The following is a 27973-nucleotide window of genomic DNA, read 5'->3' as shown; positions in this document are numbered from 1 at the left end:
TGCTTTCCAAACCCCCCCCCAAAAAACTTACCGTTTCCCCGGCGAGGAAAACAACCAGCCCGAGGGTGAAAATTATCCAAACGTTCCTCATAATTCCTCTGTGAGAGTTAAAAACGCGTTGTGGCAAACGAAATGTCAAATGTTTCCCCACTCTTCTTCTTTCTCCCTCTCGTTTTCCTTGCACCCAACTCCTGCCGCTTCTCTCTCTCTCTCTCTCTCTCTCTCTCTCTCTCTCTCTCTCAGGAGTGGGATCCCACCGGATACGTGTTGCGTTTTGATTATTCCTCCTCCCCTCACCCCGGGCACTTCTTTTTTTTCTTTCTCTCTTTTTTCTGCTGTGTAAAATCTGACTAAATGTATGTAACCGTACAAATGCGCACGGTTTAACAGCGAGGTCCTCCGCGCTCCGGTGTGTGTCAATGGAATCTGCACGAGACACCTCGCTCGCTCTCTCTCTCCCTCCGCGCGAGCGCTCGCTCAAAATAAGAAAGGGGCAAAGTGTAGAAGCGCGAGCACGTCGCTACCGGCGCTCCGGTGAGTGCGTGCGCTCCTTTCGACCGAGTCACCGCGAGACGCAGAGAGAACTTGCGAGCGAGCGACCAAAAACAAGGCAGTAACGACACTCACAACAAATCGCTCGTGTAGTTTTATTGGTGTACAGTAAGTCTTTATTTTAATTAGTTTACTATTGTCTATTATTTCAACCCGGGAGGTCGGATAACAATTCTGCACGAGGATAAAAAGGCTCGGCTAAATGAGCCATTTATCTCCTTGTCTGCGTAACAATCCTTAATTGCACCGTAATGAGGATTACACAGTTTAATTCAGCAACTGCGCCAATTTACAATCAAGCCTCGAGTTTGTCGTGCAGCATTTCTACCAACGCGTTTGATTAGCTTCTGCAGCTGTATTTTTGTATCAGTAAACAGGCTTTATGTGAATAAAGCGCAAAGCACCCCGTTAGAAACACGCTCACAATATGGGTGGAAATAATGCTATGGGCAAAGTCTCCCCCTGTTGGTATAAGTTGACAACTTTCTCTAGAGGCTTAAATCTGCAGTTCTGCAGTTTGTGATGAAAACCAAGGCTGAACATTTAACTTCTGATTCAGAAAAACTACGTTTGCTTTCACCTTCATTGCACCTTTTTTCTTCTTTGTTCGCAGATTTATTAAGTATGTCGAGTGGTTCCTGGTTCTGGTAAGTCTTTAAGTGTTAGGTAGTTCTTGGTAGAGTATTGCACCATCACTGGTTGTGTTTTTTCTAGTGAATTCTTCATGTTTGCAAATCATCAGCTCATGCCTCTGAGGCAACACACACACATCCTGACATCTTCAGATTCACAAGACTAAGTGCTTTTTCCTCCCTCATCTAATCTTATTAAAACAAAATAAAATACTGAAATAAAATGCCATTTGAGGCACAAAGCACGGGCACAAAACTAAATTCCAAGGAAACCTTTCTTTGAAAGATTCCCTGAGCGTTATTGAAAGGCTATTAGACAAATGTGGTATGTTTTAATTACATTTCAATCAGTGGCAGACACTTTTGTACAAAGGGTGGTAAAAATCAGAGCTGGAGCATATCAAAAAGAAGCCTTTGAGATGGAGAGCTTCAACACGCTGTTCCACTTTCCACCTGACACAAGTGGCACTCTGCTTGTTGGTGCATGAAAGAAAGTTGCAAGCAATCACCCCTTCTTTTTTTGAGGGGTTGGGAGAAGTTGCTGAAGGAAAATCAAGGTAGAAAGAAGATGGTTTTGTACTTTTGCAGTAACATAAGCACCATTTCCTCCAAATTGCTCACTAACATAAATAATTCACCAGAATATTTTGTGGAAGGAAGTGTCATTTAAAACCAAACTATTTCCAGCTGTTTGCATGGAATTAAAATTAATTTCACTACCCTGTGCTGAGTTGAGAGTGTACAGTCAGTAGATTAATTATTCTTTTTTTCCTTGTGTTTTGGAAAATTGGCTTTAGGTTTCAGGGGCACAATTAAATTCTAGGAATGGTCATGTGATGGTTTACATGAACTAAATTAGGCTTTATTATGCTTTTCTAAAGAGAAAAGCATCATGAAGCATACTGGGATTTAATTCTTTATATCAGAAATGTTAATGAAAAACCTTTACTTGTTTTATCTCCAAATAGTTTGACTGTCATTAAACAGCAAATTTTACACACAAAGTAAGTAAAAATATTCCTCAGATTACATTTTGATGAACAGCCTTTTTAGTTTAACTTAAGTTGTTGTCAGTACTCCCGAGCCAGTTTAACACCTCTGATTATTAATCCAGGCCAGTGAGCAAGAAGCATTAACAGACAAGACAGGTTTCACCCTGTCAAGTATCTGTCAGTTTGCCTGTTATTAGCCACACCGATCTAGAGGAGGAGGAAGGCAAAAGGAACAAGGGAGGAGACAGAGAGGGAAAGTGATATTAATCATCAGGGGGGAAAGACGGTAGCCAAAGAAGAACAAGAGTAGCATGTGACCTTTACAGTTTTCCCTGTGCCTGTCTTCAGATCATTCATCCTCTGTGACCTGAATAAAAACAAGCAAGAAAACTGAATTGTGTCAAAGGCACTTGGGCAGAAATCAAATACACTTCAAAATTTTTGAAATTAAAACTATATCCTGCGACCCATCCCCCGTCCTAATGCTTCCCAGGCTCTCTTTCCTATCCTCACAGGGCTTAAGTCTACTCCTGGTGTCCCAGATTACACAGCCAATTAGGGCAAAGGCAAAGCCCCTTCTGCTTCCAAGCCTGGCTAGGGTGGTGTGTGAGTGTGTGTGTGTGGCACTAGTTCACATGATTGTGAGTCTTGTTTCCAACAGCACAAGGACCCATAAATGACAAAGTCAACTGAAGGAAAGCCTTCAAAGACCTAAAATAAATAAAAAAATCTTGGTGTGGAGCATGCATAATTTTACATATCGCCCAGTTTGAATTATGAACACGCTGAGGTCGACTTGCTTTATTTTTCTATGTGAACTGAATATATTTCATATTCTATAGAAAGGAGACCTTCAAAAGTGTTATGGATTTCATTATATTTTATTCAACAGCACCACCAGCTGGAAGCACTAAACAGATTTATATTCAGAGGCATATCCCAACAAATAGCATGTATGATAACAGTCCAGGAATATGATTTTTGAAAATGAGCCACACATGAAAGACTGAAATCTCAGCTTCTACCTCATTCTTTGCCTTTTCTTTACCTGTGTGATGTGCAAATAGATGTTAGGCCACTGAGAGTACACACATTCACATGCAAGTCATTCAATATGCAACGTTTACAGTGTGCAGTTTTTAATCTTTATGTGGATGGCGCTTCCATGTCTGAAAAGGCCGCCACTTGTGTCCTACGAAGGACAACTCGGTACCTTGAGCACAGATTCCAGAATGATCTGCACTGTTATTACCATCACTGTCTACTTCCTTGTCCTTATCCTCATGAAATGTTTCTGTTGTCCATAGGGTATCAGCGTACTGTGGCTGAATCGATCCAAGGGCTTCCCAAGAATCCCAAACCTGATTAAATGAAAGAAAGATTAAAAAAAAAAATAAAAACAATAGTGATATCTTGGAGGAAATATTATCTATAACTTATAACAAAAAAGGAACATCATTTGTATAATTAAAATCTATGAATTATTCCACATTTTAGATCAAATACAAAACGTAATTAGATGGCCCTAAAGATTACAGGTTTCCTTTTTACATTTTTAAAAAATATTTTCATCCTGCATTTCAGTCAGTCAGTTACAGTCGAAAAAAGAAAGTCTTCACAGGACTGTAAGCAGCCCTATGAAAAACTAAGAACATCCTCACTGCTTACATTAGAATTACGAGGGTCAGAAGCAGCCAGGTGGTGCTAATCTAATAGACTTGATTAACTGATCAAGTGCGACCCTCTGTAAAAGCAGACGTTTTGTTAGTTTAAGACAATCCTTAGGAGGAAGGCATCAGCAATAATCTTAGATAAACCACTTTTTTTCTAAGCTCATTGTCCAAACAATCTGGAGTCCATCATTATACAGTGAGAAAGATTACTCACTACATCCCAGCAACTTTACGCCAAGGTCAGACTGTAATGCTCAGAGAAACAAGAGCTACATCTCAGACTCTACATACCTCTGTTGGCATGTTAAATGTTAAAGATCATAACTGTGCAATTGTTTGCTTGTTTGGAAAGGTTGCTAGGAAAAAAACAACAATTTTCTCTAAAAGGAACAGCAGCAAAGCTTAGGTTGTCCTGCTCAAACCATTGGAGTTCTGGAACAATATCCTTTGGACAGACAAGACCAAAGTGGAGATGTGTGGCCATAGTCAGTTGCACCACATTTGATGAAAGCATATCAGCACAAGCACTTCACACCAACTGTCAAGCACAGTGGTGGAGGGTTGTTGATCTGGACTTGTTTTGCACCCATCCTGGAGGGTGGCCAGGACCTGGACACCATCCAGTCATTGAGTCAACCGTGAACCCCTCTGTATGCCAAAGTATTCTGGAGTCAAATGTGAGGCCGACAGCTGTCTGACTGAAACTGGGTCATGCAACAGGACAATAATCTCAAGCAATAATCTACAACAAGACGGCTGAAAAAGACAATAATGAAGGCGTTGCAATGGCCTATTAAAAGTCAAGACCTGAACCTGCTGTGCCAGGGCCATTAGAGAGCAGTGCATAAACAAGAAAGAAGAAGAATGGGCCAGAATTCCTCAACAGTGATGTGAAAGAATGGTAAAATTTAAATTATAAGTTATTGCTTTTTGTTACTGTTAAAAGTTACTGAGTCACGGAGTGTACTTAATTTTTAACTAAGTACACTTAATTTAACCAGATCAGACTCAAAATGCAGAACACAGTCATCATCTCCCTACTATTTATACAACCAAAGGCAGTTTTTTTTTGCAGTAGGTAAGCTCCTGCTAATAGGTAAGGAGGAGAAGTAGGTATCAGATAAGCTGGATCAAAACAGAGGTTAAACTTAAGAAACACTGACAGAAGCACTCGTCTCTTTGTCTTCTGGGTGACTTTTAACAAGCTTGCCATAAGCCTCATTCATGTTCTGTCACACAGCCTTGACCATTGTTTGTGATACGCCTGTAGTCAAACCAACCCATCTTGCCCCTCATCATAGTAAAACACAAAGGACATGAAGTTCTGTATCACCTGACAGAGGCCAGCTGCTGGTCGAGCTGCTCCATGAGGGCTTTGGTGTCACAGTACTCGGCCTTCAGAGGGATCTGATTCCTGGCTCGGCTGCCCAGGAACAGATGGGGTGACTGTTCTTTGGGCGAGGGCAGCAGAGACACCATCAGAGGGGATCGCTGATTTACTATGCTGCTGAGGAGTGGGTGCCTTTGGGATGTGCTGATAAAAAGCCAAATCACAGAACAGGTGAGCATTTTAAATAAATGAATAAATAAACATTCTATATTTAAACCCCCAAGGGAAATATGCAAGTGTAAAAAGGGTATATTTAAGGAGAAGGATTGTGTGTGTCATACAGCAGTGTGGACACATTTCTCTCAAATACATTTTACACAGCTTACAGCAGAAAGGCAAACTCTGGAGCTGTTTACATATTTTACAACACTAAAGCCATAATGAATATTTGTCTAAATGAAAGCTCATCCAAGCAACATAATTTACACAACAGCTGTGTAAATTATGGAAAAAGACACATTTCGTACTAATTTGTCATACCTATGATCTTTATGGTGGAAACTTAAATACATATCCTGACGTGGTTAATCAGAAAAGCTGTTATGGTAGTAAGACTTTCCAGATCCAGATGCTGATACTAAAGAAAAAAAAAATACAACAAATACATAGCCTAACACAGCGGTCTCCAACCCCCGGGCCTCGGACCGGTACCGGTCCGTGAGTCGTTTGGTACCGGGCCGCGAGAGTTGAGGCTCAGGTGTGAAATGTATGGTTTTCAGGGTTTTTATCGGTTTTCAGCGTTATTTTGTTATCGTTTTTATCGTTTACTCGGTTTTCCTGGGTCTTTTCACGTGTGTTATGAATAAATTTTCTTTTTTTTGGTACCGGTACTAGTTTTATTTTGTTGTATTTATCCGCAACACCTTAAAGGCCGGTCCGTGAAAATATTGTCGGGCATAAACCGGTCCGTGGCGCAAAAAAGGTTGGAGACCGCTGGCCTAACAGATGTTTTAGAGCATTTTCTGTGGGTGATGAAGGCATTTCAAATTGTGTACATCCACCCTCAGGAGGAGAGCAAGCTTCAAGCCTGGCTTTTGATTGTTTGCTTTCAACCTGACAGCAGGAAAGAGCTCCAGCCCTCTGACAGCTTACAAAACTACCCATTTCATGTCCAACAGAACTGAGCTACACAAAGCAGGCTGTCAGATGGTCCCCTCCTATTGGACAAAGCCGTGAATCTGTCTACATCAATCATTTTTCAGTTAGACGTCATACATGGCATCCATCAAACTCAAATTTATTGTCCGAGCTATTAGCTTGTTTGCAGTGTAATGTGGTGATCCAGGTTAAGACTGGTTACACATACTAATGGTTAAACTAAAAATCAATAAGTGTTTAGGCGCTAATTTCCAAATAGCAAATCTGGAAACTGATTTCATGGGATGCACTATATTGCCAAAAGTATTCTCTCATCTGCTTCACACACATGAACTTGAGTGACGTCTCATTCTTAACTCATAGGGTTTAATATGAGGTCGACCCTTTGCAGCTATGACAGCTTCAAATCTCTGGGAATGCTTTCCACAAGGTTTAGGAGTGTGTCTGGGAATTTTTGATATCCTTCCATTTCTAATTCATCCCTGTTCACTCAGGTGGTCTGAGTGAATACACCAATTTCTTTTCTGCAATGTAGATGAACAGAAATGGTAACCTGGATGTTTGGTCTGTTTCTAAGCATCCACTGGAATAAACTTTAAAAGAGTGAATTTAGGAACAAGCTAAAGCAGAATAACGATCTCCTTTTACCTACAATTTCTTTCCACCTTACCCTCTAGTCATGATTGCTTTTCACCATTTGTAAATATTTAAAGAATTGCTTGTAAAAATGCCGGCATCAATGGGAAAACCTCAGCAATGCTGTAATTATCCACCAAGGCCATTGCATGTGCTGCTTTATAACCTTTTCTGACTGGCATGTGGGTGAAAACAATAAATATGGAATGGTAACGTCACAGTAGTAGGACTGTGATCAGGAGCATAACTTTACCACACTTTTGTCTACTCAAAGGCATTTTAAATACCTGTTAAATAAAAATATGCAGAGGAGTCTGTAGTAACACCTCAAAACAACCTTTACTTCACATTTATATACCTTTGTTTTAGTGGACTATTATGTCTCATCTTGGAGTGAGCTGCTCCTGTCTCCACTGAACCATTACTGGTAGTTCCCGAGTCGCCGTCAGTCATATTCTTCACTGCCATGTTGAACGAGTCAGAGTACAAAAGACGTCCAACCTCCTCTTGGATGTCCTTCAGGTCCCTCCTGCCAAACGTCACCCAGGCCACGTAGCAGAAGAAGCTGTACAAGCACTAGAAAAAGGGAGACCGAATCAGTTCTTTATCAAGCGGACATTCGTACATTTTGTCCATGTATTCACAGAACAAACATTTAGTATCCCTACTCGCAGAGCAAAGCCCCAGGTGGCACCTTAGTCATCTGTGTTTTTGAAAAGGTCACAATAGCTATTTCTGTTCAAAAGGTCACACACTGAGCAGTCAATAGGCTGCTGCTGTTAGCGTGGCATTGCTCTCCTTGTCAAGCCACCTGGCTAAATACCAGTGAGGACCTGTCAAAGCAAAGCACCTGTGTTGAATCAACATCCCCTACCAGTAACTAATTCATTAAGGACACCAGCTAAAACACCACTCAGTGTGGTTCTGCTCTGCTCCCCGCTGCCTGCAATCACAGATGGTGAACTGGCCTCGACCCTGACCAGCTGAAGGACCCATTTTTGTCTACAGGTGTGACAATACAGTTTTGAATCTTTCAAGAACATCCAGCCAAATTCATCAGATTTCAACAAGTTAGACAACTGACATAGGGAAGTTCCTAACACTCATTAAAAATATATCAATCTGGGTGATCCGTAAGCTTTGAATGTGAGAAACATGTGCAGCACATTGTCATGATTGCACCTTACCGCATGAAGAAGCCACTCTCTTCTATTTGACGATATCTGCCTCCTAGAAATAAACACAGGATATTTGTATTAACAACACACTGGTATTGACTGACTATGAATGACATAATGATTTCAGCATAGAGCCTAACTTTTTGGTTTAGGATTTGTGAGCTGTCTGGCCACATTTAAAAAACTATTATTTGCTGTACTTAAACAGCAGGTACCATTTTGCTGATTAAACCCTTTTAAAGACATGACCACAAAGAACAGTATTCAACACCATGCCAATCTGTGATAAAATGTAAGCATAAAAACTGGAAAAGAAATCCAAAGAAACCTTTAAAATCTTCAGAAAGAATACATAAAAAAAATCTAGCATCAAGGTGTTAGCGTTCTTTAAAATATACCTATTACCTGAATCCAATTAAAGGAAGAAAGCATGTGGATATGGGCTCTCTGAGCAAAGTAAAACCAGAGTTCATATTTTTCAACTCCTTCCTCCCGAACCCAATTCCAAAAAGCGAGACGGTGTGTAAAATGTAAATAAAAATTGACGAGATTCATTACATTCTGATTTTATTTATGTTTTATAAAGTGTCTCACTTTTTCTGTATTGTATCACATGTCAGGATTACAGTATATCGAAAATATGTGATTATAATGGGAGTCAATGGGACCCAAAATGGTACAAGGGCAAAGGGAGGGGGTAAATATGTGAATCTCCTTTACTATACACCACACCATAGAGGGGATCATTGAATTTTAAAAATAATCCTAAAATTCACATCCTGGGCAAGTATCATGCAACTGGTCTTTAAAATGACTGATATATTTAAAATCGAAAATCCAAAAGTACCATAAATGGTCCCGTTTTTCCCTAGGGTAGCACGAGGGTTAAAGACTCTTTACTCCTGTGTCTTCCAAGCACAATATATGTACAATGGAAAATTCAAATGGCTAAATGACTTCCTCAACATGTCCTGAAGTTCTCCTGATCATGTGATTGACCTGTGTTGACCCAGGGTAACATCTAAAACCTGCAGGACAACAGCCCTCGAGCCCTGGAGTTGACCACCCCTGGTCTAATATGTAGCTCTTGGGTTTCTGACAGTTCCTCTGAGAATTGCACAGTCTGCGCTTGAGGTGAATTTTCTGAAACATCCAAAAATGGAAAGATTGGCAGCTGTCTTGGATGTTATCTCCTTGTGAATAATCTTTCTCATTGTAGAATGATGTACATTAAATGGTTTGGAAATGGCTTAACTCTTTTCCTCTAAGATCATGACTGATGTCTTTCATCACTGGCATTGTGTTACTACAGATTAGCAAACTGCCAAAATGTGGGCTTTTAACAAGGTGGTCACACTTGCTGATGGTCAAGTAATCAAGCGATTAGCAGCACTTGACTGCTACTTACCCTCTTAATTCCTTTGGAAGCACTAATGTTGTACTTCATTTTTTACACATTGCTTCTGCATTTTGGGTTTAGTTTATGTAAAATAAATAATGACACATGTTGTTATAAACCTGAGATTGAATTTACATAATAACGTATATAATCTGACATCTAAGCCCTTAGAATTAAAAGAGGCTACAATTTCTTTTTCATTACTGAGGCTTCAGGAATCTTGATCAGCCACACTGCTGATAACAAACAACAAGAAAAATGGAAAGCAAAAAATAAAAACATTTTTAAATGCTGCACTTAGTGATGTAAATATAATCTCAGCTAAATAATATTCAGTGGCTTCCTTAGACCTCTTTAAGAAAGTCTCACTATTGCTACTCAGTAAGTATTTTTGTTCAAGTATCATAAGTAATACATCTGTATACATAACAAGTATACAACATCGGAGTGAAAATATTACAGAGAAAAGGGGACATTCTCTGCCTACCAGCTGTTCAGTGAGTTTGCTCACTTGTGATATGGGCAATGATGTTCTCTTTTCAGATCCATCATCAGGCGGAAGTAGCAGACAGCCAACTTCTTTTGAGCCATCTCCTTTTTAGCCCAAGCCTCCACCATCATCTGGTGCTCTGACAGGCTATCACCATTAATGGCATTAAGGAGCCGAAGAGGAAAAAAAGAGAGCGGTAAGAGACACGAAATGGAATTAAACACAGATGCATGTAAGTAAAATACAACAGGATTCAAACAAAGGTAGAATTTACCAGCTTGTACTCTACTTACACTGCTGTATGCACAGATTTATTCTTCAGGGTCTTATGTATGAAAAAGCAAGACAGGTAAAGAAGAAGTGTAATGAGGACTTCATCGAGCTCGTCACTCCTGCATCAAGACAAGGGCACAGAAGTATGAGATCTTTTTTATATGATACCTAGAAAAAAAAGTTATGAATGGATAAGGTCATATTATGTAATTCATTACTTCAATAACTCCAGAAAGCGGAGAGGAACGGGAAGCAAATAATTCTCCTGTAGCAAACCGACAGCCACCTCTACAACACAGAAAGTGTAATCACAAACAGCCATCTAATGTCAGTAGATGTAAAAATATCAACATCTAACTAAATGAGTCATTGTTTGACATTTTATGTGAAGTCTGGTCTGAGTTTAAAAGCAATTGGTAGAAAAATGTGCACATACAGTTAGGCCAATAAATATTTGGACAGAGACAATTTTTTTTGGTTAACAATTCTGGTTAAATGAAACAACTCAGATTCAGTTGAAGTGCAGACTTTTAGATTACATAGAATTGTGAGAAACTAGAGAAACTAAAGCATTTTAACACAATCTCTTCATTTCAGGGTCTCAAAAGTAATTTGACAAATGAAATAACTCAAAATAAAATGTTCATTTCTAATACTTGGTTGAAAATCCGAACTCATGGACATCACCAGATGCTGGGTTTCCTCATTTTTGGGCCTTTACTGCAGCAGCTTTCAGTTGCTGTTTGTTTGTGGGCCTTTCAGTTCAAAGATTAGTCTTCAACAAGTGAAATGCATGCTTAGTCGGGTTAAGATCAGGTGATTGAACTGGCCATTCAAGAATATTCCACTTCTTTGCTTTAATAAACTCCTGGGTTGCTTTGGTTGTATGTTTTGGGCCATTGTCCATCTGTATTATGAAATGCCACCCTATCAATTTCTCAATTTATTTGGATTTGAGCAGACAATGTCTCTAAACACCTCAAAATTCATTCAGCTGCTTCTGTCCTGTGTCACATCATCAACAAACACTAGTGTCCCGGTGCCACGGGTAGCCACGCACGCCCAAGCCATCACACTGCCTTCGCCATGTTTTACAGATAATGTGATAGACTTTAGACCATGAGCTGTTTCGCGCCTGCTCCATACTTTTTTCTTGCCATCATTCTGGTAGAGGTTGATCTTGGTTTCATCTGTCTAAAGAATGTTTTTCCAGAACTTTGCTGGTGGTTTTAAATGGTTTTTAGCAAAGTGCAATCTAGCCTTTCTATTCTTGAGGCTTATGAGTGGTTTGCACTTTGCAGTGAACCCTCTGTATCTACTTTCATGCAGTCTTCTCTTTATGGTAAACTTGGATATTGATACGCCTACCTCCTACAGAGTGTTGTTCACTTGGTTGGCTGTTGTGAAGGGGTTTCTCATCACCATGGAAATAATTCTGTGATCATCCACCACTGTTGTCTTCTGTGGACGTCCAGCTCTTTTTGCGTTGCACCAGTTCACCAGTGCTTTTGTTCTTTCTCAGGATATACCAAACTGTAAATTTTGCCACTCCTAATATTGTAGCAATTTCTCTGATGGATTTTTTTCCTGCAGCTTAAGGGTTGTGTCAAGCATTAGCACACAGCAACTAAAATATCTCAGAAAAAGGGTAGCTCTGATTCCTTAGCTTCACAAACGGTTTATTATTTGTTTTTCTTAAATACATAACACAAAAATATTTGTAAAAGTCTTTTTTTTAATGTAAGTTTTGAACCCTTAATTGTCCTCCAATTGTATAATGACCCTCAAATCACACAATATAAGTGTTGTTAGTTCAGCATCATAGTGGGACTTGCGTTTAACATCCTCAATGGTGACCCGGTCCGCTTGTCTCTTCAGCACTGAGGACCTGTACGCATTGAAATGAGCAGGGCTCAGTCTGCTCCTAATCCTTTGGCGCCCTCTGTGGTTCATTGTAAATATGTCAGCCAACCTGAGGACACAGCAGAGATGAACATGTGCAGGTTAGTTCCCTAAACATCACGAATTACTTAAAAATAAATAAACAAATGAAGAGTCTTTTTATTTTCAAGTTTAAGGTACTGTTTGACCCACACATACCACTCTGCTCGCTCCTGAAGCTCTTTAATGTTGTTATTGGTTAGACTCGCCGTCAAAACATTCTCTTCTCTTGGGTAAGAACTAGAAACGGAAGAGAAAAGCTTACCATTGTGATATTTAACAGTTTCTCCTGCTCGCAGGTGATGTATACTAGTGGCTTATTGCCTTGCTTTCCTCACCTGATAAACTCCAGCTTTTTAGATTTATCATTCCAAACCCAGCGGCCTAAAGGGGAAATGTTCACCTGAAAAGTACACACGGCGAGTTTCGAGTCTGGCATTTCAAGGTTAACGACGAAAAGGGAGCAGCCCAGACACCGCGCGGTAATATTTACCGGCAGAAAAATAACATTTGATATCCCCCCCACACTTTTTTGTTACAAAAATGTCCAAAAGTTTAAGAATTCTCCCATTTATTTGTCGTAACTTACATTTTTGGAATCCTTTAAATATTTTGTCATTTTTATAACACAAATTTCCCAGAAAGCTTTCACTCCGTTATGCTCCTTCCTGTTTGTTGTTTGCTAATGTTAGCCACGGTATCCAGGCAACAGCCAATGGCGAAAAAGCTGGTCAGAGGCAGTCAGAGCCTTCAGATGCGGATTTCAATTAGCTGACCGGAGTGCTGTAAAAGCACAAAAACAAACAAACTTGGATTAATACGCGTGCAGAAGCATTTTAATCGTACAACATAACCCCATAAGGCCATCAGTAGATTATATCCTTGTGCTAATGGTGTTCATAGTGTTTTACACATCACTTTTTCTCCCCGATGATGCTGTTAGGATTTATGTTACTACAACGTTATTTGGCCCGTAAAATAAACCCCGTTACCCCCATTAAATCCCCGATAGTCACAGTTTATTGCAATTAAAAAAGGAGTCAAAACATATTTAAAATGAACATACAAGTTGCTGTTGTGTTTAGATATACTGCAGGGGTCTAAAGAGTCAGTACATTTTTTGACATCTTTCAAAAGTCAAGCATTAATGTGTGTACTATAGTATATAGTGCAAAAAGTTAAAAAAAAAAAGAGAGAGAGAGAGAGAAGGATATGCGGAGTGTTTTGTAATCATTCTGGAATATCCATTTTCTATTTTAATTCTTTTTTCTGGCTAAGCGCTTGTGTGTTTACCCAGTATCTGCTTTCCTGAGCACTCGAATCTCATAAGCTTGAATCACTCTTTGGAGTGTCCAAGAAGTCCAACCCCAGTCTTGCTTTTTGTTGGGTCATCCACTGATGTATGTATCACAGCTACTTGAATGTAAGATTAAAATCTCTCCTAATGTTTTGTTTCTGGTTGCTTTACAGAATTTAGCATTAAGTAAATTTTGCTTATGCATATTCTGATTGCACGTGTTTTGCTATTTCACCTCATATAGTATAGTATCAGGTTAAATAAGGGTTTACTGAGAAAAACCATTGTACTGAGAGGGGGTAAAAACCCAAAAAACAATTTTTGTATATGAATAAAAAAGGTCATTTCAGGTCTGAGAAAGTGTTTAATGCCTTTCAGCAAAGCACGAACAGCAGCGGTTATTACTTGTGGTTTTTTCTTTATGATATGACATGACTGGCGAGCATTTTCTCATATCTTTAGCTGATAATTCCTATCACTTTGTTAGGAAAGTTCATGCAAAGTTGTCTACTTCTCGTGTATGCTATCAAAATTCATCAGTAGTCCGTCTGATAAATGAGGCTCCAGGTGGGGCAAAGCATACCGACATGGCTACAGTCATTCCTATGACCCCTCCTTGCATACAAAAGGCAGTTTGAACTAAGACCAATGATATAATGAGAACTTTAGCGAGAAACTTTAACATTCATATCTGGAGACAGGGCTGAGAACACATGATGTTACAAAACCAGACCTAGCTGCAGCTATCTAAGGGTGAGTGATCACACACAAAAGAATCAGTAGTTAGTCAGAGCTGATTAGGTTAGATTACTGCAGATGCAGTAATCTGCATCTTCTACTGTGCAAATCCACTGCAAGAAAAGATAGTCAAAGCTTCTAGCTCACATGCCTTTGATAACTGGTCCAACTTCTTGAAACAAAGAATTTCTCTTTTGTCACGTGAGAAACCAAACTGTGATGTCTGAAACTTGCCAAATGACTTGCATAAAATGAGAAGCTTTTTAAGGTAAATAATCAGATTTTTCTTTTTTAGTGATGTAAATAAACTTGGAAATATATTGATATCATGGCTAGAAGCAATAATTTCACCCAAAACATATGGAAAAGTTTCACAATGTAAGTTACCCTTTATTAGTCCCACATTCACATCCTTCTTTATGTTGTGGTGTACCAATGATTCATAAAACAAACCAGTGAGGCAAATAACACCAAAACAGTGACGCTGTGTAGCCAAAAACCAGCTGCGGTTTGAGGGTAAATATTTTCTTATCAGATGGGGACATTATTTCCAAGAACACCTTTGCTTACAAATCTGGAAGTATTAATCATACAGTGCATAACAAAAAGCAAATGTCTTTCTTCTTTTTTTATGGTTCCATAGAAGAAGGCCCCTCCTCTGTGGAACTAACTCCCAGTTTGGATTTGGGACACTCACCCTCTTTACTTTTAACGAGTTAAAAACGTCCCTTTTTTTTTTCCCAGCTTGTAGAAGAGCTGGATCAGGTGAGCTTGAACCCTCCGTTCGTTTCACTGCAATAGACTTAAGCTGCTGGGGACCACTCACAATGCACGGAGAGTTTCTTCTTCACTCACCTTTTCTTTTCAAATCAGTTATATTAAAAAGGATGAATCACAGTTGCACCAGGTTATTAGATTAATGCACATGGACAGAGCCAGGAAAGAGTCCAGTATCATTTATATTGTTGACTCCTGAAAACTGGCCATTGGCTCACAATTAAATTCGAAAGCGTCAGATGCTGTAGATGTGGACTGGTCGGAATTAGCACTACTTATAAATCCAACAGGACTCTTGGGATTTAAGCTTTTGACTTGGGGCAATACACCAGATCTGTATAACTGTATTCTAAAACCACTTGATTGGTTGTCATAACATTACAGGCCCCTACATTCTATATATGGTTTTATTTTTAGTATGTCCTAAAAGAATGCAATTAATAAAAAAATACAACAAAAACAGCTATCAAACTCGTAAAAAAAAACCCTCACACATTTTGTAAATGTTTTATAAGTAATTTATTAACATTTAAAGTGTATAACAACTGAGGCGTTATAAACATTTTGTTCTATTTTAAAAGTATTGTTTTTAAAAGCTTTCAGGAACTGAAAAAAACTCATTTAGCACTTTACTTTTCTCCCTAGGATTTCCTTCACCAGGATCGGCTTTCTTAAGGTCTTTAAACTGGGATCCTAGTCTTTAGCTGCTCTTCGGAGTGATGAGGTACGCATTTTGAGTACATTTATCCAGCCACCACTGTCGCTGTAGGTCTGTCATGGCATCCATTGACTGCAGCAACTCTATGTCACAGCTGCTTCCTGAAATTTAAAAAAAAAAAAAAAAAAAAAAAAAATCAGGAAATTTCTGGAAAAAAGACCCATAAATTTAACAAATTCTGCACATATCTATTTTGTATTTTGGTTAATTTCTAGGCAGTGGTTGTATGATTGTGTGCAAAACTGCTCAGCCATAATTATTTTTCATAGTACTCACCAAACAGACTGTGTAACTGCTCATCAGGTACAAAAAAAAGGAGGACCTAAGAGATGAACAGATTCAAAAATAACTTTAAACCTCCCTAATGGAACTTTCACACCAAATGCAAAGCAAAGCATAAGGTTTCACCTCACATTACTTGTTTAAACACAAATATTTGCAGCCAATGGGAAGACTGCAGATCGTTGGAATCAAGCTACAGTAACACATTTCCATAACCTGCCAGCAGGTCCTTCAATATTCACTCACTTTTCTCCAAGCCTGCTCCTTTATTCCTGCCTTTTTCCAAAAACCAAAATTGAACCAAATAGCTCCAGCTGACCTCAAACTGTATCAATAAGCTTGCCTTCCTTTTCTGATTGTTGGGAGCATCAGCATCAGTTTAAAATGAGGCCTTAATCTCTGCTGGGTTGGGGTCCAACTTGTTTGGACTAGTTTTCTGAAAGTATTTCGGGACACAGTTTTTACTTTCTTACGCCACTGAGGTAGATAAAAGTGGGGTCTTTACTTGTGCACTTGGGGCTGATGGAAAACAATTTCGTTCCGTTGCCAGTATTCTTCCCATTCACTGAGGGCCATGACCCGATCTGCCTGCTTGCCAAGCATGCTGGTTCTGTTTGCCTTACTCCCACCACAAGTGGATAAAGAAGAGCAGGAAATTTCTGACGACACAGTTATTTACTGTTATGGATCATCTCTTGCTCAGGCCATTGAAACTTTACAGAAAGCCTTTGTTGCTTTCCAGCATTCACTTATTCAGCTAAAATTAGTTCTCAATGCTGACAAGACTAAGCTAATGTTGTTTTCCAAGTCAAAGAAGGTCCCGGAGCCTATTCCAGTGGTGTCCACCCTTGAAGGAAATGTCATAGAGATAGTTCATGAATATAAATACCTTGGTGTCTGGATTGATGACTCCTTCACCTTTAAACCACATATAGAGAGACTAGTAAAGAAACTGAGACTTAAACTTCGTTTTTTCTTCCGTAATAAACAGTGCTTTTCTTTTGCAGTAAAAAAACGTCTTGTCACTGCAACCTTTTTATCTGTGTTAGATTATGGTGACATTCTGTATATGAACGCTTCTTCTTCATGTCTTCTAATATTGGACACGATGTATCATGCTTCCTTGAGGTTTATTACCAATTGTAAATACCTGACCCATCACTGTGATTTGTACTTAAGAGTAAAATGGCCTTCTTTGGCCATTAGAAGACAGGGGCATTGGTACACTTTTATTTACAAAGCTATGCTTGGATTGCTGCCTCCTTATATTTGTACTTTGGTCACAAGGACAAATAGTGGTTCTTACTCCTTGCGCTCAAATGATCAGCTGCTGTTGTCTGTTCCCCTTGTCCGCACAGAGCTGGGTAAGAAAGCCTTTGTCCACTCTGCGCCTTTTTCATGGAACATGTTACAGAAAGACTGGAAACTAACTGAATTGTTGTCTTTAAATGTTTTTAAAACTAAACTCAAAGGCCTACAGGCTGCCTCAATAATGTGTAATTGTTTTGTGTAATTTTAACTTTGTTTGTTCGTATGTATTTGTCTTGAAATGTGCTGCCTCTTGGCCAGGACTCCCTTGAAAAAGAGGTCTTTGATCTCAACGGGACATTCCTGGTTAAATAAAGGTTAAATAAATAAAAAAAGAGCACTTAGACAAAGAGAAAAAGAATTGTTTGTGAAAAGCGTTCATGTAGCTGGATACGAGATGAGAATGGATGATCCGCACAGGATTACATATACACATGTGCCTTTAGAGAGTATTTACAATGCATGCAAGGTTAAAAAGCCCGACCAAAGACTATTTGATCCTACTGGTAAGTAATCAGCTAAAGCCAGAGCAGTCACAGTTAGCCAAAAAGCTGTATGTAGAGTACACAGTTTTGTGCCAAAAAGTGGTCATCTGCCAAAAACTAAGCAAATAAATAAAAAATGATTGTACTATCAAAACTGTAAATGAGTTCTTAGTCCTAAATCTGTCGAACATGTCGCTCATGAATGATGAATAAATATAATAAATAATAATAAAATAAATATCAAGGTAGTTTTTGGTCAAATGAATTTTTATATATCCTTCATTTATAAAAAAAAAAAAAAATGCCACTAATAGTAAAACTGTCTTTTTCAAGAGACATCTGACCAAGAGGTCAAATATAAGATGACACAATAAATTATTTCAAAACAAAAAAAAGTACACCCTTAAACAAATTCAGAGCATTCAGACTTCTTTGGTAGAAGTCTATCAGCATGGCGTATTGTGACTCTGCAATATTTGCCCGCTCTTCCTTGCAAATGTGTTCCAATTTTGTCAGATTGTGAGGTCTGGGCTCTGCCTGGGGAATTGCAAAAGTTTAATTTCCTTCCAGTGAAGCAATTCTTTTGTTGATTTGGATGCATGCTTGAAGTTAATGTTGTGAAATTCTTCTTCATCTTCAACCTTCTAGCAGGCACCTTTGGGGCCAAAAGTGACCGGGATTTGGAACTGTTCATTACTCACTTTACCTTGACTAAAGCCTCACTTCCAGCTAAAGAAAAGAAACCCCTAAGCATTATACTGAAAACCACCATGATTCACCATGGGTATGGTGTTTGTTTGGGGGGTTTTTTTTGGTGATGTAAAGTGTTATTTTTGTGCCAAATCTGCCTTTTGGAATCATGTCCACAAAGTTTAACCTCGATTTCATCAGACCATAACACATTTTCCTACATGCTTTTGGGAAACTACGGAGCCCCTCTGATGACATGGTCCAAAAAATAAATAAATTGTGGCCACAAAATACTACTTCGCGGGCATGAAATGGGAATAACGTGCGAACGAAATGCTAATTTGTGGGCACGAAACACTTGACCAATAACCGTGATCCTTCCCAGGCCCTTGCAGTTGGTTGACAATAAAATCTATCCCGGCGTCCATGTCGTACTTACGTTACGCACACGTTATACCTATTTCGTATATAGACTCACCCCCTTGCTCACTCCCTCCCTCCTGTGCTGAATCATAGAGCGAATGAATCACTCAGGACTCACTAACCCCCTCCCTCCTGTGCTGAATCAGCAGCTGTGTCCCAAAACGTCGGCTGCATCCTCCGGAGGCCGCATTTGAAGGCCGATTACGTCACAGCCAGGCGACGAAGGCTGTCCCAATTCGTCGACTCCTTCAAATGCGGCCGACAAATGTGTCCTTCATTTCCCCAAATTTGAAGGATGGGTCGGGTGTGTCCTTCGTGGCCCACCATACCCCAGAATTCATACCCCAGCCAAATTTCAGGTGCCAACAATGGCGGCCGCTGCTAAGTTTTCAAATTAGTCTTATTAATCTTTCTGGGTCGCAAAATAAACTTTTAACACATTTTCAGGCGAGAAAGTAGCTGTGTAAATCTGCTTGGTTTATCAAGACATCATATATTTCCAAAAGTGTGCCGACGTTTTCGGAGACGTCTGTTACCCACCCGCTCGATAGCTAGCCGGGGGGTTCAATGGTCACTCCAGCCGGCGAGAGCAACGGACTCCCGGCTTCATCGTTTTCAGACCCCTGCTCTTTCGCTACTCAGGTTAAACATGATATATAAGTCACTCGGATACCATAAAAATGTAATTGTTTGCCTTTTTTCTGTGTTTTATTTGTTCCGGAGTAAATCGGTTTGGCTGAGATCAAAGTTATTAGATTATTAGATTAAATAAAACTTTATTAATCCATCGGGTGGGTTCCTCCGGGATTTTTACACAGCTGAGTAAACGTTAAACAGAAAACTGATTAAACAGAAGTGTGAGACGGTCGAGAATTTACGCCAGTGTCCTGTTATATTTTAGATAGATATGTTTTAAACAAGGAAAAGCTTGAAAAGGGACCTTGAAAGTGCTTAAAAGTGCTTGAATTTGACCATGAAAAAGGCGTATGAACCCTGATTTATGTTTTTTTTTTACACATACGAGGTGGGCAGCCTGTAGGATACAAGCAGATAGAAAGTTCTTCTTTTCATTACAAGCGCTGGTGTAGCTTGCCTCCACCCACCACTATATAAATGCATTCCGTTACTAGTCGGATAATCTTAAAGGTTTTTATTTTATTGCGCCTGTAATATGAGAAAGTAAAATAAAGCCGCTATTGGAAAAAGAAATAGCTCTTTACTGAGAAAATAGTTATCAAGATCACATTGTCATAATATTTAAGACAGAATTCAAACTATGAGTTTGTCTGTGAAAAACTAACTGCCGCGATCATTCTGTCTCTCTATACAGCATGCGCTCCGATCTCCGCCGACTCATCAGAAATCTGCTGCATCACCCCCCTGAACTCTCCATGCCCCTGAACCCTCCCTCTCTGACCCCCCCAGGAACCACCCCTCCTTACGATTAGTCACACATATGAAATCGATTAGACACTTCCCCCCTCCCATCACCCGATGCAATTCGTTGCGCTTATGGATCATATTACACACATCAGGATTCGATTAGTCACTTCCGGAGTACTTCCGGTAGGGTCAAAAGGTCAAGGCTAGGGTCATCAATCAAATTTTGACACAAGCAGGGTACCTATTTTTTTGAAGTGTGTGTATTTTTAATTTTTTTAATGAAGTAGAAACTACGGAAAAAAGACCTATGCCAGAGCGCCTCAGTGTAAAACCGGGATTTCTCAAACACTTGCGCCGCTGTGCGTCCGGAAAACACCTTTCCCTTCCGTCCTTCCTTATGACAGGCGAACGTGGCTCATGGGGTTGGGAAGCGCATCTGTAACCGGAAGATCGCCGGTTCGATCTGGTCGTTGTGTCCTTGGGCAAGACACTTTACCCTACCGCCTACTGGTGTTGGCCAGAGGGGCCGATGGCGCGATATGGCAGCCTCGCTTCTGTCAGTCTACCCCAGGGCAGCTGTGGCTACAACTGTAGCTGCCTCCACAAGTGTGTGAATGCGAGAGTGAATAGAGCGCTTTGGGTGCCTTGAAAAGCGCTATATAAATCCAATCCATTATTATTATTATGAATTCTTATTGTCTTGCTGACAACATCGTATCACTGGAGCCGTACCAACCCAAGCGTGGAGAGAGGCAGGCTGGGCAAGCGAGACTAATCACTGTGCAACAGTCCAGAGACTTTCTGAGGATTAGTGACAGCTGCCACAGTTTGAATCGTGATTGCAGCAAGCGTTTACAGAAAAGAGAAAGAAACAGAGGGGTCCATGATGGAAATAGTGCATTATTTATATCGCAAAGGAATACATGGGCAATTTGAAAAGCAAATTCTGGTATGCATATAACTCATAACTGAAGATAGAGTTTATATAGCATTTTAACACAAGGTTATTTAATTAAAAACGAGAATAATAAAATCTCAAAATACAAGGAGGTAAAATGTATATTCTCATATGAAAAAAGAGTAATGTTTACTGTAGTCTGAAAATCTAATATTTTACGAGACGAGCCTTTATGAAAAAACCCTGCGTACCCAGAGACATCTGCATAAAAGGTACCATCAAATTAGCCAAGAGTTCTAATCACACACACACAACATTCACATTATCTTCTTTTGTTGTATTCCTTTGCTTAATCTTGAGCAATGATTTAAGAACTCCAGATACTGTTACTCAGAATGCTGAGTAACATTTTTCTGACGTACCATGAATGCATCATCAGGCTCCTCCAAAACTAGAAATAAAACCCGCTTCTCGCACTTTATAAACACTGAGAGACAGCTGACCGAGAGCTCAACGGAACGCCTCGCCTTGCAGACAGAACTCGGGGTAAGAATTCAGGAGAGCCTCGCTGCGTTTATTGATCGGAGAGCTTGCCCGGTCAGCTGTGTTGCTGAACAAATATTAGCAGCCTTCATTCAGGAGAGACACGCTTTGAGTTTACCGGAAAACATGTGCGGTTCTAATGTCTTTTCACGAGTACTGTGGTTGTTTTTATGCTGCGCTATTGCAAGGCAAGCGAGGATCTGACATTGTTATTGTTATTGTTATAAACTATTACACAATTATTCATTTCCACTTAAGAATGACGCTTTAACGACGCTGTTATTCAAACCATTTGTTTGGTTATAGCCATCGTGCCATAGTTTAGTTTATAATGGGACAACAAGCTCGTGCAGATCCACGATTAATGCAGATGATTTTCTACCAGAAGATTCAAATGACCCATCGGTTGGGTTTTGTAACCCTGCAGGTGACAGCTCATGGACCACACGTGCTTACATTTTGCCGTTGCTGTAGGTGTCTTTATGTGCAAGACCATAATCCTGTGCGGATTATGCATTCTCTTCCTGTCTCCAGCGACATGAAGTGGGGTTTTTTCACAAACAATTCTTTTTCTCATGTCTAGCTGCTCTCCTTTAACCGCTGATCGTCAGGCAAACATAACCAGCATGCTGGAACAGCAGGCAGATCGGGTCATGGCCCTCGGTGAATGGGAGGAACGCTGGCAACAGAACAAAATCGGCTTCCATCAGCCTGAAGTGCACAAGTAATGACCCCACTTTTTTATGTAGTTCAGTGGAGTGAGGGTGCAAAAGTAGCCCAAATGCATGTAAGACTTGTGAAGATTACATCAACTATAAAGGTGCATCACCACCTAAAGCTGTGTCCTGTTAAAAGCTTTAGAAAGTGAGCTTAGATTATCTATTTTTAAGACAAGTACCATCAATACGGCTGATCCAGACATCACCAGACATCACCTCAACATGAGATTGCAGCAGGAATGTGTATTTTGCTGTTAATACTGTTTTTCTAACAGAATGCTGAAGAAAAACATTGATAAAGTTCTCAATGGACGAACAGGAGTTCGCTTCTTCTTCCCTCTGTGTGGGAAAGCAGTAGATATGAAGTGGTATGAAAACATCTTACTAAATTAAATTAAGTTGATCAGTATTAGTGTCAGTTGTCATCTTTGCTAACCTTTTGTTTTTTCGTGATTCTCAGGCTAGCAGACATGGGCCATTCAGTGGTTGGAGTGGAGATTTCTGAAAAGGCTATTCGTCAGTTTTTTGAGGAGAACAACATGACGTACACCGAGGAGCCTGTGCCTGCTATACCTGGAGCAAAGGTTTACAAGGTTGGTGAACTTCATGTGTGCAAACACGACCACTAAATGATCTAAGCTGAGGTAGTCAGTGTTATTGCTTCTCAGCAATTAAGTGTCTTTACGCTGAATAGAGTTTTTTATGGTGATGCCTGAGTTTATTATGTGCATGTGAGCAGCTCTTTCTTCTGAAAACCGTTTTGATCTCAGTGAGATTTTGGGCAGAATGGCTGCAAGCTACAAGAAAGTTATATTGCTTACTTTAAAACAGACACAAGTTGTTCATCCGTGCTGTCTTTTGTTTTTAGAACTCAGAGAAAAACATCTCCCTGTATCAGTGTAACCTGTACAACTTCTCCAAGTGAGTAAACTACATATTGTTTTATGCTTTTTAAAATAAAATAATTAAAATTACTGTTAAATTGAGTTCCTTTCTAACTTCACAGTTCCATCGAGGGTCAGTTTGGAGCAATTTGGGACAGGGCCTCTCTCGTGGCCGTCAACCCAGGAGACAGAGAAAAGTAAGATGAGATGAAGACCCTCATTTTAAACCCTTAGAATGACATTTATTTCAAACTAAATAAACTCCAAAACATTATGTTCTACACAGTTTGATACTGTATTATATAATGTATCCATACACGGATGTCCCATGCCAATGCTATTCTTTTATTTTGTAGGTATGCAGCTCTCATTATTTCTTTGATGGCGAATGACTGCAGATACCTCCTGGACACTTTACTGTACAATCATGATTTATATCAAGGTATTCTATATCATTTCTATAGTGTGTGTGTGTGTGTGTGTGTGTGTGTGTGTGTGTGTGTGTGTGTGTGTGTGTGAGAGAGAGAGAGAGAGAGAGAGAGAGAGAGAGAGAGAGAGAGAGAGAGAGAGAGAGAGAGAGAGAGAGAGAGAGAGAGAGAGAGAGAGAGAGAGAGAGAGAGAGAGAGAGAGAGAGAGAGAATAAACATAAAATACCATATTTTAAAATCTGTTGATCTCTTAGGGCCTCCCTTTTTCGTGCCTGATGAGCAGGTGCATAGTCTGTTTGGTGAGTACTATGAAAAATAATTATGGCTGAGCATTTTATATATTAACCAAAATACAAGTGATAACTGACAGATTTGTGTATAACTACAAAATATGGGGTCTTTTTTCCAGATAATTAGAAACGTTTTTAATTGTGTATTATTTTGTTTTACTTTCTTTAAATTCAGGGAGCAGCTGTGGTATAGAGTTGCTGCAGTCAGAGGATGCTCTCGTGGACAAACGAAATTGGGGACTAGATAAATTTCTTGAAAATGTGCACCTCATCACGCCAAAGAGCAACTAAAGGCTCAGAGTTTAGAGAAAGAAGAAGAAAATCCCGGGAAGGAAAAATAAAGTGGAAAGTGAAAGTGCCTGAAATTCAAGAGAATTTATAATTCTCCTTTTTATTTGTTGTTGTTATGGATCAAATAACATGATAATAAAAAAACACGATCATAAGACAAGATGTCTGGTGTTTTTAATGAGTTTTGTAGCTGTTTAATTTTATTTATGACTTTTGCACTCAAAACAAAACATAGAATTCAGAAAATATTAATTCTATGATAAACAATCCACTGAATTTAGAATATGTCGAAAGGCTAAACTGTGGGAGTCACCCCTGCGTAAACCTTTTATTCAGTCGTGGCCCACAGAGAATGCAAGGAACACTGACAAACAGTCAAAACTGGCTTCTGTCGGTCTCAACTGCACAAGTGAAGACTTAATTTTATCTATCGTCCAATTAGAAAACAAAATAATTTAAATATGTGTCTAATGTGTGTGACATGGCAAGAATACTTCAACTAGAAATTTACTTTAACCTCTCCACCAATCACCCAAAGAAGTGTCCCCCAAAAAAATTTATTTCCCACCTAAATTCCGCTAATCACTGCACCCCTCTCACGGTGGTACATCCCATCTGTCGTCATTTATTTAAAAGTCAATGATTTATACTTAAATCATGGCTTATGGTTGACCAGGGAATGACTCTTTGGCAGATGACATTAGTACTGCACCCCAGAGATCTCCTGTATTCACTTACTTTCTGTCATGTGTAGGCTGTGTGCAGGCAGGATAGCAGGACCCAAAGTCCAGACCTATGGAGGCAAATGTGAACTCAAACTTAGATTTATTGCAAACATAACCAAAAAACTAAACTCAAAACTACAAAAACCAAACAGGCTGACAGGCAAAACACACAGCATGGGATTATGGAGATCACGACACAGACAAAGGAAAACACGGGGCTTAAATACACAGAGGGATAGTGATGGTAAATTTGATTCTTTTTACTGAATCGAGTTTTAATGAGTCACTCACCAAAGTGAATCAGATTTTTTGAGTCATTTGATTCACTGAGTCAGTTGACCAGTGAGTGCAAAAAATGTACATTTTCACTCAAACTTAATTTGTTTCTCTTTTCATGTATATCCTACTGCTAAGATGAATGATTCTAAAATAAAACAACTATTTTATAGAGCAAAAAAGAGCAAAAATATTTCTAAAATTAAGCAATTTTCTATCAAAATTGCTTAAAGTATGAAATATTCATATACAAATACACATAAATGTGTGGCAACATGTGGCATTTGTTTTTTTGGGAACAAGTGTGAGACAAGTGGCTATTCGTGGGGACCATATGCATCAGTCCCTCATATTACCATTGAGGGACCAAGGCACCAAGCTAATACTTTAAAAAGCTGCAGCAATACACACAAATATAAACAGTACTTGGTGACAACTTTGCTTTTAGCCTTTAACCCTCTGGGGTCCAGGGTATAATTGGCCGTTTTTGACTACTTTTGATGTGGCCTCTATATTTCACCTTTAAAAACAGTTTATCTTGCCAATGTGTTATTTTCTTATTTTGACAAACTGTATCAGCACAATTTATCTAAATTCAGACAAAATTTTAAATACAGTAGAAAGTGATATTTTTGACTGTAAAAACCACAAGCATGTTTAACGAATCATTTTCATAACTTGAAATGCAAAAAGAAATTGTACATTTTTAAAAAAAAATATGCACAAGTTTTGCAAACAAAGTTATATGGTACTATTTACCTAAAAATGCAGCCAAGGCGCAGACGTTTTTTAAATATCCATTTAAAACCATTTACAGGAAAATCAGGTGTTCTGCATCAAAGAAGAAGACACACAAATTATTTATGCGACTCCAAAAAATAGTTTGTGTCCACTATAACACAAATGAGAACAGCACAGGGATAAACCTGCAGGTGTGTCACTCAGCGTTTACACTGCAATCTGCCTTTGGTGGCTTTTTTGCAGCAACTGTGACATTCAGAGCTGACACACAAAACAAAACAACGACTACACTACACACTAACTACACAAGACAACACACTAACTTGAGACTCCAAACACGTCACAAATCTCTCGCGTATAACTCTCTCTCTCTTTCGCTCACTCGCTCTCTCTCACTCCTAAAACGTCCCCCTCTTCCCAAAAAAACAAATGCCACATGTTGCCATATCATTTTTTGATTGGTCGACATGGTACATTTTTCCACCAATAGAGAAGGAGTGTTTTTTCTTTCTCTTTTTTTCACTCACAAGCAAAGCGTGTTTGCTAGCGCTCTCCTTAGAAAACACAGTTTTTACCGTTTCTTCCCGGAGTAAACGCCACTGTTGTATTCAGAAAAAAAACCCCATCGGTTTTACGTGGCCTATCAACACAATTTAAAAACTGGTATATAGTTTGAAGTCCGCATGTTCGACCCAAGTTAAAATGGAGACTGGGTCCGTCGACCCCAGAGGGTTAATCAGAAAGCCTTAAGTTGGCTAGTTACGTATCGGGCTAATGTTTAAAGCTTTCACTTGAGCAAAGTAACTCATATTACTGCTAAGTAATGTTAGCTAAGTTCACAGCATATTCCATAATAGCGCTGCCATACTGCATCACACTCAGTGCATTTCAATCATTGCTCCAGCGAGTTTGACAGCTAGCAAAATAATCATAATTTTTTTTTAAAAGTAGCATGTGTAACGTACACCTACTGGAAAATTATTTACTAGAACTCACCTATCATGCGACTGTCTTTTTCCATCAAACACTCATTAAAACAGCAACCTACAGGTATGTTAGCGCACTCATCCCCGACTGTCCGAAGGAGGGGCGGGGTCACACGTTGAAACAGAGGCGCAAGGCAGCCCAGGCCGGGAAATTTTGCTTTTACATTTTGCGACTCATTTTCTTTTTATATCTGATAAGAAAACTATTCAATCAGATACTTATTTGTGGTGAATGAAATACAGCTACACTTTCAAGCACTTATAAGCACAACATCTGAAATTCAAGCACTTTTCAAACCTTGAAAAGACAACATTAAAATCCAAGCATTTAAGGATTTCAAGCCCGTACTCAGAAATCGGCGCCAAATAATTTTATTAAAACACCCTCGGATGTGGTATTGTGAGGTAAAGACTTTTCTTTTCTTTTTTTTTTTTAGAGTCACTTTTCCGACAGGTTTTCTCATTAGCAGAAAACTCTCGACAGACAGAAACTCTAAAAGAAAACGGTCTTGTTTTACGCACATCAAGGAGGAGTCAACAACCCCTCTAATCATTTCTTAATGCCTCTAGCCAAGCAAAGAATTTCATAAAGGCCTCAACTCCTTGTACGTGCAAAATTCCCCGAGTAAAAAAATAAAAAAATAAAAATTTAAAAAGCACATATTCATTACTCTATCCCAAATATTTTTATTAAAACACCTTGATGAGGTATTTTGGGTTTGTGCAGCCACTCCTTCTCAGATCAAAGTAAAGAGTTTTTCTTCATTTTTTAAAGCTACTTTTACAACAGGTTTTCTCAATAGACTGAAAAACAGAAACCCTTAAAGAAAACTGCCT

General features: G+C 39.3%; 3 protein-coding genes and 1 long non-coding RNA gene across 12 annotated transcripts in view; 1 reads left to right on the top strand and 3 right to left on the bottom strand.

Moving 5' to 3' along the window:
* sdc2 (syndecan 2) overlaps window positions 1-586 on the bottom strand; it is a 41156-nt gene extending 40570 nt beyond the window's left edge. Inside the window, exon 1 of the mRNA XM_026157023.2 lies at window positions 32-586. Coding sequence (XP_026012808.1) covers window positions 32-91 — 60 coding nt within the window. The 5' untranslated portion in view covers window positions 92-586. The remainder of the gene's footprint in view (window positions 1-31) is intronic.
* On the top strand, window positions 506-24565 carry LOC113015095 (putative thiopurine S-methyltransferase). 7 transcript variants are annotated; one of them, XM_080296134.1, is made up of 13 exons: window positions 506-660; window positions 1166-1199; window positions 10094-10236; window positions 10350-10456; window positions 12192-12316; window positions 15712-15790; window positions 22791-22883; window positions 22976-23108; window positions 23384-23436; window positions 23522-23596; window positions 23756-23841; window positions 24082-24126; window positions 24293-24565. In XM_080296134.1, the coding sequence occupies exons 6-13, from the start codon at window positions 15786-15788 to the stop codon at window positions 24406-24408; spliced, it is 606 nt and encodes a 201-aa protein (XP_080152260.1). In that variant the 5' UTR covers window positions 506-660; window positions 1166-1199; window positions 10094-10236; window positions 10350-10456; window positions 12192-12316; window positions 15712-15785; the 3' UTR covers window positions 24409-24565. The 7 variants fall into 7 exon arrangements, with proteins under 7 accessions (XP_080152260.1, XP_080152259.1, XP_080152258.1 ...); XM_080296132.1 differs by lacking the exon at window positions 10350-10456 and adding an exon at window positions 22380-22520 and having other exon boundaries at window positions 575-660; XM_080296133.1 differs by lacking the exons at window positions 10350-10456; window positions 12192-12316; window positions 15712-15790 and adding an exon at window positions 22380-22520 and having other exon boundaries at window positions 555-660.
* On the bottom strand, window positions 3039-12980 carry ppp1r36 (protein phosphatase 1 regulatory subunit 36). Of its 2 annotated transcripts, XM_080296131.1 has the most exons (11): window positions 12844-12980; window positions 12593-12657; window positions 12414-12494; window positions 12149-12285; window positions 10532-10601; window positions 10334-10432; window positions 10062-10187; window positions 8161-8203; window positions 7332-7549; window positions 5183-5383; window positions 3039-3537 (listed from the first exon to the last, which is right to left on the bottom strand). In XM_080296131.1, the coding sequence occupies exons 1-11, from the start codon at window positions 12871-12873 to the stop codon at window positions 3438-3440; spliced, it is 1170 nt and encodes a 389-aa protein (XP_080152257.1). In that variant the 5' UTR covers window positions 12874-12980; the 3' UTR covers window positions 3039-3437. The 2 variants fall into 2 exon arrangements, with proteins under 2 accessions (XP_080152257.1, XP_026012800.2); XM_026157015.2 differs by lacking the exon at window positions 12844-12980 and having other exon boundaries at window positions 12593-12791.
* LOC145423522 (uncharacterized) lies at window positions 15562-27283 on the bottom strand. Of its 2 annotated transcripts, XR_013904576.1 has the most exons (5): window positions 27147-27273; window positions 26169-26240; window positions 25147-25201; window positions 16061-16106; window positions 15562-15885 (listed from the first exon to the last, which is right to left on the bottom strand). It is a non-coding gene; the product is annotated as an uncharacterized LOC145423522 (long non-coding RNA). The 2 variants fall into 2 exon arrangements; XR_013904577.1 differs by lacking the exon at window positions 26169-26240 and having other exon boundaries at window positions 27147-27283.
* Window positions 27284-27973: the final 690 nt, after the last annotated feature.

The sequence above is a fragment of the Astatotilapia calliptera genome, chromosome 22 (assembly GCF_964374335.1).
Source record: "Astatotilapia calliptera chromosome 22, fAstCal68.1, whole genome shotgun sequence".
Taxonomy (NCBI): Eukaryota; Metazoa; Chordata; class Actinopteri; order Cichliformes; family Cichlidae; genus Astatotilapia; species Astatotilapia calliptera.
Note: the sequence above shows the minus strand (reverse complement) of the source record. Positions and strands in the feature narration are given on the sequence as shown.